General features: G+C 37.2%; 1 protein-coding gene across 1 annotated transcript in view; it reads right to left on the bottom strand.

Moving 5' to 3' along the window:
- Positions 1-11,811, bottom strand: part of LOC110032943 (isocitrate dehydrogenase [NAD] regulatory subunit 1, mitochondrial-like) — a 33,742-nt gene extending 21,931 nt beyond the window's left edge. The window contains 1 exon segment of the mRNA XM_020736736.1: positions 11,145-11,811. Within this exon segment, the coding sequence (XP_020592395.1) occupies positions 11,145-11,759 (615 nt within the window). The 5' untranslated portion in view covers positions 11,760-11,811.
- Between the last annotated feature and the right edge of the window lie 382 nt (positions 11,812-12,193).

Here is a 12,193-nt window from a genome sequence, read left to right on the forward strand (position 1 = left end):
ACATTCCATTGGTTTAATTTTCTTTATTTGGTTTTTACTTCTATTTCAAGTATTGGTTGCCAATATATATGTTTGATGCAAGTTATGTCACCATTTGTGTTAACACTAACTAGTTCGTACCACGTTCATGCCTAGTCAATCACCTTGAACCACTCCTCCATAATTGACTTAAGTGACACCTAAACAACAAGAAAGAGCTTTACATTAGAAAGTAAGCCTATCCCTTGATTCTTAATTGGTATGGGAAAAACCTATATGAACAATCTCTACTTTTAATTTTTGCGATTAAGCTTACATAATTTGTTAATTGTGTTTCTATTATTGCTTTAGCATACTGTGAAGGCTTAAAGAAATTTTTGCATTTTATAATTTAAAACAATGTCTACTAAATCAACAAGTAAAGATCAATTAGATTCAACTAGCATAATATATGAGCTTAACATACAAACCAATGATCAAATTCTCCAACTTAATGATCTAATTGCCAAATTAGCAAATCAAGTCCAAAACATTAACCTTAAATTGTCAAATCCTCCGTTAGGTAATAATCCCAATGACAAAACCCAGTTGGAAGAAGATTTCAAGAAGAGCCTAGGGGCACCATACCACCTAGTAGAAATGGCCTTAAGAACAACCCTAAAAATGGGCATGTCAGAAACTTTGAAACACAATTAGAACCAATTAAGAAAATCAAAGTTCACCAAATAAGTTCCTTGAATGGTCACCCAAAAGGATAAATTTTTTAGTGGTACCAGATGGATGACTACCGAATGACCATCTTTGCAAAAATGAAACTCACCGATCATGTTAAAATCTTTGCAATTTTTTGATCAAGGAACAAAGGCTGGGAAGAGAACAACTTACATGACTAGATATGAAATAGATGCTTAGAGCTAAGTACTTCCCTCAAAGCCATGAGAAGAAACTCTATAAATAATTGATGACTTTAAGACAAAGTAGTATGCAAGTGGTTGAGTATATGAACCAATTTGAAGACATAGTTGCCAGGACACATTGCACTAACCCTAAGTGGCAACAAACCAATAAGTTCACCATTAGACTTACAAGGGAGATCCTCTATGAAGTAGAATTTTATGACCCAGAAACACTTGAGGATGGTTCCCACTATGCGTTACTTCTCAAAAAGCATATGAAGGCTGCTTCAACCTTCTGAACCAGAGGTTCAGGTTCTATATTACCATCTTCTTCTTATGTAAGCCACAAGTCTACTGCTAGACCTCCACCACCACCGGTCAGTAGTCAAACCAATAGGATCACACCTGAGCCTTTGCCCAAAACCAGGGTATAATCTGTTTCAATTTTACAAAAAGGTCATATGCAACCACAGTGCAAGGCCAATATTATGTTTCATGATGAGGTTGCCAAAGGGTTAGATAATGATAAAGTAGATAAAGAAGTAGAAGAAATCCATGAAGACACCCCACTTTCCAATGAAGAGGTTGAACCAGTTGACACCCCTTTAGTGTGCTCAATGCTTGTCTGCTTCTAGGGAAGAAAAAGACTGATGGAGGATAAATATTTTCTCCATGTATGTTATGTGCAAGGAGAAGAATTATAAGATGGTGATATATAGAGGCCGTGCTATGAATGTGATATCCACTCCTAGAGCTGCCCTAAAACCAGAGCTTCATCTAGAGTCATTTCATATTATTTGGATAAATCACCCTTCCCTACCCGTCACGACCAGAGGTTTGATACCTATCAAAGATAGGAAGTCATATCGATCAGATTTGGTGAGATGTCCACCCAATGGAAATCATGCATATGTTATTATGTCGGTCATGAGTCTATGATTTGAATATCATTCATTATGGAAGAGAGAATACTAGTGTGCTCAAATTTAATGACAAAACCATAAAACTATTCCATATTAAACAAACTGAGAAAAGGTCAACCACACCTCTTCATAAAATTTACCCCATATCTACTACTTTAAAGCCTTCAGAAGAGGGTAGAAAACCTCCCCACACACAAAATATTCCCATCATAACCTAACAGACCTGGATTAGATTATGTCAGAATTAACTCAAACCACAACGGAAACACAAATATTATTTATGAGTTACAAACATATTACAAACACGATATGGGAAAGCAGGAAATAGAAGACAAACAAACATGACAACATAAACAATAAAAAGCGTTTGTGAGGGAAGACGAGGATGGAGGCTACTAGACGGTGGTTGGTGGTTGAGGAAAGAGGGTTGCAACTGTAGGGAGGTGGCAGGAGGGATGGGCAGCCACTGGAACAGCAAGACAGCTTGGGGAAACAGTCAAAATAACAACCGGTTGTCGTTTGGGGTTGCTGGACAGTAGGATAACAATCACCACCTCGGACAAGAGATAGTCGGAGCACTACCTTTACGTCAGATAAACCCTCAAGAGGAAAAATACTCAAACAAAACCAAATTCATATTTAATAAAACAGGCTCTTACTCAAAGCACAACCTCTCTTATTTATAAAGAGACACGACCTATCTTAGGAAACATTTAAAATAAGGAGTAATTAGATTTAATATTTGAGGAAAAAATTTAAATTAGATTGGAAAATAAAATCAGATTTCAATTTTTAGGAAATGTTTTAAATTGGGAAAGAGAATAAAAATCAAATTTCAGCTTTAAGAGAGGTTTTAAATTAAGAAGGATTATAAAAATCAGATTTCAATTTCAACAAAGTTTAAAGTGGAAAAGGCCTAAGAAGGAAAGTAAGAAAAGAAGGAAAAAAAAAGAAAAAGAAAAGAAGGGAAAAAGAAACGAGAGAAGAGGAAGGAAGAGAGAGGAAGGAGGGGAATTAACTCCCTTGAGGACCAGCTGGTCCTCACAAGCCCCGTGTCTGCCTCCTGGAGTTGGGAGAGCTTTGACCTCACTTGTCAAAGCTTATGGTCCCTCATCTTTAATCATTGCAGCACCTGGATCCCACTGTCGACTGTACTGCCCCCCAACGCACTTGCAATTGTACCTCCCCCTCGGTCCAATCTCCTATGACTGAAATCTCTTGCATGGTGGTAGAGAATTAATTGTCACTAAAATTGGTCCATGGTGAAAGAATATGTGTTCCTGAATCTATCGTGTTGAGTCTTCTGATCAAATTGGCATGGTCTTCCTAGAAGAAGATGGTAGGCATCCATGGGAACCACATCACACTATACCTGGTCTTGCAGCCAACTCCCTATTGAAAACTCTACTAGACATTTTTAGTCGATGTTGACCCTATTTTTCTTCTTCAGCCAAGTCAAGGAATATGATTGGTAATGTCTCTAAGTCATGAGTCTGGGTTTCTTTGCCATGTTAATGCCACAATCTTACTGCTACCTATGTCGATGATAAGACTGCATACATTTTCGTTTATTGTACAACGAGTTTAGAAAATATTATGGCGAAGCTACTGCCGATCCCTCCTGTCCTTGCCTGCAGACTCCATCGAATCACTAGTGTTTCTCCCTTATCTGGTAAAAGCTAATATTCTTCACCATGTTCTTCAGCATCCTGCTCCTCGCTAGCCTCTTCCACGGCACCCTGATCAGTAGAAGATAGAATTCTGCTCATCTGACAGTTGAGACTACGTCGCAAATCAGTGGCATTTAAGCATTTTCTAGTGGGCACTGTAGTCAGCTTCTTCTCAATGGGGTCGCTTTCGCCATATCTGAACCAATTTTCTCAACTTTCTACGACGTGCTCCTGCTGGTGTCTCCAACTGTGGGTGGTTGTCTGACTCCTGGTGATTGTCCGCTCTACTTTTGTTCTTTCCACTTTCAATGCTAGCGTCTGAACATCCCCAGCATCCAGTATAGTCGTAGTTGCACCACATTGCTAATACTAGGCTTCAAGCCCCTAAAATATCTGGCTATTGTATTCTCCTTTGGCTCTGTCAGGTCGCAATTCAGCCGTAAATGGTCGAATTGAGCTATGAACTCTTCCACAAAAAGGTCTCTCTGTTGCAGATTGTGGAGTTTCACAAACATATATTGTTGATATAAGGGGGAAGATATTTCTCCTGCATGATTTTCTTCATCTTCTCCCACTTGGTATTCTTTTTGCTACTTTCTCGCCTCTGTTGTTTTACGTACTCCCACCATAGAGAGGCACTATTCTTCAATTTGATAGCAGCTAATTTGACCCACTTCTCTTCAAGCACTTCTTTGTAATCGAACATCCGCTCAACTGCCTTTAGTCATTCGATAAATTCATCAGGATCCATGGTCCACTCAAACTAGAGTAAATCTACCTCGATCTTGTAGTCTTGGTGCCCTTCAAAGGACATCTCTTCTCGGGAAGTTTCCCTGTTGGAGGGGCGAAGGTATCCCTCTTTAGGTCTCCTCTAATATTGAATTCTAAAACATCGTGGCCTATCTTCTTCATCGCGAAAATTATCCCTGTGGAAGGGATTCAGATCCTCTTCTCTCTCAACTTCAATTCTCCTGATCTCAGTCGAAGGTAACTTCTTCCTGTATCATCTCTTCGAATCTCTACAATTCTTCGTTGGAGGCGACCGATTTCTCACTGTATCTCTCTTCCTGGGTAGGCTCGGACATATTTCCCCCTGGCGACATGTTTGACGGTTTGAGATCTGTGGAAGAAAAGAAAGAACAAAGAAAGAAGAGAAAAACAAACGAAAGAAAAAAAATGTGCCGCTGATTGTGTGGGGGAGAATGGATGGGACTAGAGTTGAGCTAGTTCTGATACTAAATTATACCAAAGTTAACTCAAACCACAACGGAAACACAAATATCATTTCTGAGTTCCAAACATATTACAAACACAAAAATAAAAAGTAGGAAATAGAGGACAAACAAACATGACAACAAAAACAATAAAAGGCGTCAGTGGGAAACAATGAGGGCAGAGGCTGCAGGATGACGGTCAGTGGCTGACAAAAGAAGGTTGCGGCTATAGGGAGGTGGCAAAAGGGATGGGCAGCCACTGCAATAGCAAGACAGCTTGGGGAGGCAATCAAAACAGTAGTTTGTTATAGTACAGGGCTGATGAACAGCATAATGGCAGCAAAGAGAAAGCGTTGTGTGTTGTAGCAACGAAGGTAGAGGGTTGGGACAGTGAGGACAGTGAGGATGAGGGAGGATAAGGAGATGGGGAGGCTGGAACTGCAGAAAACAGTAAATCCTAGTTGTTCTGGCGGTGACAGCAAGGGTGGCGATGGTAACGGCATCGAACCTCAATTGGAAAGGTGCACAAATGTCGTTGGAGGCTGGATTGGCGTCTGCGGTGAAGGCCAGAGAGGTGGGACTGCTGTGGAAGATGTAGGACAACAACCGAGAGGAAGGACGGAGAGATAAATATCTCGACGAGGTCAAGCTATATCTAGAGCACCACCCGGATCCGTAGAAACGATTACCACCTCGAACAAGGGACGACTAGAGCACTACCTTGTCATCAAAAATAGCCCTCAAGAGAAAAAATGCTCAGAAAAAATTGAATTCAGATTTCATAAAATAACCCCTAACTCAAAGCACAGCCTCTCTTATTTATAAAAAGACAGCCTATCTTAGGAAACATTTAAAATAAGGAGTAATCAAATTTTAGATTTGAGGAAAGAATTTAAATTAGGAAGGAGAATAAAAATCAGCTTTCAATTTTTAAGAAAGGTTTTAAATTACGAAAGAGAATAAAAATCATATTTCACTTTTAGGAAAATTTTTAAATAAGGAAGGAGAATAAAAATCAAATTTCAGTTTCAACAAAGGTTTTAAGTTAGAAAATGCCTAGGAAGGAAAGTAAGAAAAGAAGAAAAGGAAAGAAAAAAGAAAGAAGAGAAAAAGGAAAGGAGGGAAGAGGAAGAGGGCGATAGCCCCCCTTCCTTGAGGGTCCCCTTCGGAGTCCCGTGTCATCAGACCTTCAGCTGAAAAGGAAAGAAAAAAAGAAAGAAGAGAAAAAGGAAAGGAGGAAAGAGGAAGAGGGCGATAGCCCCCTTTCCTTGAGCGTCCCCTTCGGAGTCCCGTGTCATCAGACCTTCAGCCAAAACTTAGTCAAAAGATGAATGTTAAGCTTCACTTGTATTTTCCCAACTGCTTGGGAGGGTTTTACGGACATCATCGGAGTCCCATGTCATCAGACCTTCAACCAAAACTTAGTCAAAAGATGAATGCTAAGCTTCACTAGTATTTTCCCAACTGCTAGAGAGGGTTTTACGAACATCATTATTCAAAGTCCTACAGGTCCACCAACACATTTTTTACTCTAATATTATCAAAATAAGATTCAAAAATATTAAGAAAGAGTTCTCTGACTCAGGATACTATTATTTGCTTCATGTTAGAGAAATTGCACACAAACCTATTGATTTTCACATCCTAAAATTGAGTGTCCTTTACTGCCTGAATTTCAAGATCTATATCCCGATGACCTAACAAATGATCTCCCGCCTTATAAAATATCCAACATATCAGATTTTATTCTAGGTTCATAGTTTTCAAATCTACCCTATTATAGGATGAACTCCATTAAGCATGTTGAACTCAAAAGGCAAGTTGATGAAATATCAAAGAAATGTTTCATCCAAGATAGCCTTAGTCCTTATGTAGTTCGAACATTATTAGTCCCTAGAAAGGATGACAATTGGAGAATGTACATTTATAGTAGAGCAGTCAACAACATCACTATCGAATATAAATTTTCAATTCCCCAATTTGATAACATGTTAGATCTTGTTGGAAAAGTCACAACTTTCTTCAAGATTGGCCTGAGAACTGTCTATCACCAAAGAATGGTAAGGGTAGTGATGAATGGAAGATATCTTTTAAGACTCCTAATCGACTATATGAGTGGTTGGTCGTGCCATTTGGAGTATCCAATGCCCCCAATCCTTTTATGAGACTCATGAATACAGTTCTAAAATCCTTTATAGGAAAATTTTTTGTGGTATATTTTGATGACATTCTCATCGTCAGCCCCAATGAGAAAAACCACATAAAACACCTAAATTCAGTGCTACTTAAGCTACAGGAGAAAAAACTCTACATCAATATTAAGAAATGTTCCTTCTATATCCTCGAAGTTACTTTCTTAGGATTTTTTGTGATTGTTGATGGTTTGAAAGTTAATCAAGTCAAAATTCAAGCCATCTTAGATTGACCCATACCTAAGAGCTTAACTAATGTCCATAGTTTTTATGGCATAGCTACCTTCTATCGAAAGTTCATTAAGAATTTCAACACAATTGTAGCTCCTATCACAAACCTATTGAAGAAAGATAAGCTTGTGTGGATTACATCAACCCAAAAGGCCATGGAATAAATCAAAGTCCTTGTGACCTCGTCTCCTGTATTAAAGTTTCCTTATTTTAACTAAATTTTTTAGGTCATTTATGAAGCCTCTGGTGTAGGCATTGGTAGTTTTCTTAGTAAAAAAAATCACCATGTTGCCTTCTACAGTGAAAATTTGAAAGAAGCAAAACAATAATACTCTACCTATGATAGAGAACTCTATGAAAATATTCAGATGCTCTGAAATTTACCTCTTAAAGAGTTTATTCTGAACACTGAACATCATGCTCTGAAGTTCATTAACACCCAAAAGAATTAAGCTATAAGCATGCTCAGTGGGTTGAGTATTTTTAGGATTTAATTTTTGTCCTAAAGCACAAACCAGAAGTTGATAATAAACCTACTCATTCACTTTCTAGGGTGACCTTGATTATCTCATCTTTAGAATTTCATATTCCTAGATTTGGCAGGCTTAAAACTTTAACAAATTTGTCCAAACTTCCATCTAATTTGCATTGAGCATGTAAAGAATGGACAATCTTCTATTATTCTCATTAGTAAATATTCCATCTACAATGGATATTTATATAAAGGAAGAAAAGTATGCATCTACAAGAGTTTATTTAGGGCATTTCTGATTATAGAGTTACATTCATGAAGGATAGCGAGGCACTATGGAAAAATGAAGATTATTCAACTCCTTGAATCAAGATTTTTTTACTTTCTCTCAAGCGGGATGTGAACAAAATTTTTACTCAATGCTAAATCTATAGAAAAGCCAAAACCACAAAACAGTCATTTGGATGATATTGTGCCTTAATGTACCCTTTAGACCTTGGGAAGACCATTCCATGGACTTTGCATTAGGACTCCCTAGGACGCCTTGAGGACATGATAGCATATTTGTGATTGTTGATAGATTTTTCAAGATGACACACTTCCTACCTTGTTCCAAGTCTAGTGACGCCTCACACATAGCAAGTCCAATCATTAAGAACATTGTTAAAATCCACGATCTTCCCTCCACTATAGTTTCTGACCAAGGCATTAAATTTGTATCATAGTTTTGGAAAACTTCGGGGAAAACTTATGGGTATAACACTTAAATTCTCCTCAACCTTTCATCCCCAAAGTGATGACCAGACTAAAATATTTAATAGATCATTAGAAAATCTTTTTAAAAGTTTAGTAGGTAAAAGCTTAGAAAATTGGGACAATTATTTACAGTCGAATTTGTCCGCAATAGCTCAGTTTCTAGGACCAACAATAGGAACCCATTTTAAATAGTTTATAGTTACAATCCTAAAAAACTAGTTGATCTTGCAAACATTTTCACCCATGTATTTTTTGATTCTATATTTACATTTACTGAAGATCTTTGAAGTCTTCATAAAGATGTTAAAGAACAATTAGAAGTTTCAAATACCAAATATGTTATCTAAAAACAAAAATAAAAAATTTTAAGGAATTTAACATACGTGATTCTGTACTGATCAAAATCCCTCCTGAGATGTATCAATCCACTTCATTTAGAAAATTATAATTTAGGACCTGTAGGAGATTATTAGAAAAGTTAAGTTTAGTGCTTATATTACAAATTTACCTAAAGATATGCTTATTAGCCATGTATTTATTGTGGAAGATCTAATACCTTTTAAAGGAGTTAACCAACCTTTGAATGAGCAGGATACTTCTTTTACATGACAACAGGATCACCTTTTGCAAGGGCTGACCCAACATTCATTCTATGAAGTAGACCACATTATCACATTTGAGAAGGACCACACAAGTGATCAAGGATTCCTAATGAGGCGGAAGGATAAACCACATATTGATGATGCTTGGATCGCTAGAGAGGACTTGCAAAAGCATAAACCAGACTTAGCAAATAAGTATGTTGATTTCAACTCTCACATGGAGCTAGCTCAACTACTAGACTTAAATCAAGGATCAAATCAAGCTTGAGAGAACTTTGGTGACTTCAATTATGTCTATTTTCATCATGTTACGTAGTATTTAATTTCCCTTAATGTGTGTGTTAATTATTTGTGTTTATGTAAAGTGTATGAGTATTTATGTTGCAGTCAAAAAATTACATATGTGGAGTCAATGCATGAGAGGAAGCAAAGGGTGTCGGCCATAGGAGGTACTTTGCGTGGTTACATGTAAGAGTTGGCCACAAGCTCTTTCCTTGTAGTGAAAAGGTGTTATAAAAGGGTATTTGTTATGTGTATTTAAACTACTCTATTCTTTGAAATGAAGGTACTGTTTGATTGTGTGTAACACTTGGATGAAAAATTCTCCGATGGTTTGAGGCTTGGTGGCCAATCACCCAAGAAATTTTATGATAACCTTGGAAACCTACTTTTAATGAGTAGGAAATTCAATTTCTCTACACTTCTTTCATACGAATTTTGTATTTTTTGAGTTGTGGTGTTGTTTAATTTTATGTTCAAAAACAAAAACCCTAAATCTCATTTGTTATCCCTTTATTTTGTTGGTTTAAGTAAAAATCCATAAGTCTATGTTTTTTAGAAATATTTGTACTACTTTGACCATTTATCCTGATCCACCCATCAAATCATCTCCAAAATTTACAAATTTGGTGTCATTCTTTTTGTCTCTTTCCTTCAAAAGTATAAGAAAATATATGTAGTGTTATGTTAAAATTATTAGAGAAAAGTTTGCCCAAAAAAAGCACTAGCTTTTTGTCTTGTGTTTCTAGTTCCTATTTTTATAAGTTTCCTGTCCCCAAATCTATATCTCCAATGGTCCAAACCCAACCAAACTCTCCTCCTGATCTATACTAGAGTGTTTCTAGTATCATCTACAATTTAAATTACTAAATTCTATAGCTCCACAAAAAGAGCTAGCACATTTCCCAAATTAGGTCATTTTTGGACAAAACTGACATATCTCCAATATATTCATGTTTCTTCTATCAAATCAATCCCAAAACTAACCAAACTTTTCGGATCAATAGCTAACGCCCTATCATACAATCCAAGTACTTGTTTGCATGATTTAGAGTTATGTGAAGAAAGTTCTAACTGTATGAATTGAGATTTTCAGATTCTAGTCAGAATTTGGAATAAACCCTACCCCACTCATAACACTTCCAATTAAGCTCCACTATAAAAAACTGATGTGCTGACATTTGAAGAAGAATGATTCCACTTGGTCACTTAGTCATCTTGAGCCTCAACAACAGCAATGAGCTCACACACTGACCATATCAAGTTATCTTATAACTTACATCGAAAAAGAAATATTTGATTTGATTCCTAATAAAATTACTCTGCAATATTACAAAAAAATGCAAAATAGATCAAAAAAATTGTAACATTATTCAATTCACCAATTATAATGAAATACGAGATTTGATTTTGAATTATATGTTATTTACTTCATTTTTAATTTTTTTTTTAATTTTTATATAATAAGTTTGTCCACCCTAAAAAATGGTCAGTTTCAACCGACTTCATTGATTACTCAAATCTGCAAACATATACCAATAAATCATAAAACATGATAAGAACACTCCTCAAAAATTGTTCTATTCCTCTCATGCTTAAGAGTCTGAGCTTATCCATCTATTTAGTTGACAGTAAAATTCAACACTTTCAAGGTTTCAATTGTTGATGTTAATAAAATAGAAAGAAGCAATACGTGCTGTTTTCAAATTTCAATTAAGGGAAGCCTTTCTATGAACAGGCATACAAATTTGATGCAACTTAATGCAATTTAGTCAAACAACCGCTAAAAAATATGATAATGTATCATATGAAAATCAATTGGGCTTCTTATGAAGGAATTTCTTGCAAAAAAAAAAAAAAAAAAGTTTCAATATTTAACATACTGTTAGTTCTCAATAATCAAAACATAAGCCTGAATAAAAAAGGGTACCTTAAGGCTCTCAACAACGCCAGGAACGACCTCATGCTCAAGTCCAGAATATTCACCCTCCGTATTCTCCCTGATCACGACGATATCAACGTTTTCGTGCCTCGTAGGCAAGCCAGGGAGATTGAAGCAGTTAACCAGCGAAGCATAGAGATCGAGCTCCTTTCTCAGCTGCACGTTGAGCGAACTCACACCTCCACCCACCGGCGTCTCCAATCCTCCTTTAATGCAGACCTTGTTCCTCCGAATCGACTCAATCACCTCCGCTGGAACCGATGTCATGGAGCCGTGTACTTCGTAGGTCTCGAAGTACACCGGCGCGTGCATCGCCTCCATGACCTGCTTCACGGCTCCGGTGACTAGGGGACCGATGCCGTCGCCGGGAATCAATGTCACCGGCCTTGGTGAGCCGTCGCCGGGACGGGGCATGTAGGTTACCCATCGCGAAATATCGATGGATCCCAACCCTGGACGAGAGAAATAAGAAGCATTGTCTCGGAGGATATGTTTTAGGCGAGGAACAGATCTCCACGCCATGGACGAAGGATCGGGGTTCTCGTGAGTTAACTCTGGTGAGATGTGAGGGTCCAGGATCAAGTTCGAGGGTACCGGACGCATAGAGATTTCATTGGATAAATCCAGTCTGTTCGAGCCGATTATTTCGAAAATAAAACTGTCCAATAGGTCTGATTCAGCTCATTGTTTTGAAATAAAATCATTCTGAATTTTAATGCAAAATCCTGCCCGTTCCAACACATTATTTTAAAAATAAAACCACCTATTTTCTTCTAACATCAAAGGATGGGTTTCCCAGAGCATTATTCATCTATAATTTTGGTATTTAGGGTTTGGTTCGTTTGAAATCCCTCATACTGTTGGTCGTTAGACGCATAGTTGTCGCAGTCCTTCTCTCACCATGTAAGTGATGTTTAGATTTTTTTCGAAACAAGTCTTATTTAAGGATTTAGGATTTAAGATGCCAACTCATGTACTTCTCTTCGTGTTTCCAAGCAAGATAATATAGATGAATGGAAGAACATAATAAAAACAAC

The sequence above is a fragment of the Phalaenopsis equestris genome, unplaced genomic scaffold (genome assembly GCF_001263595.1).
Source record: "Phalaenopsis equestris unplaced genomic scaffold, ASM126359v1 Scaffold001064, whole genome shotgun sequence".
In the NCBI taxonomy this organism is placed as follows: Eukaryota; Viridiplantae; Streptophyta; class Magnoliopsida; order Asparagales; family Orchidaceae; genus Phalaenopsis; species Phalaenopsis equestris.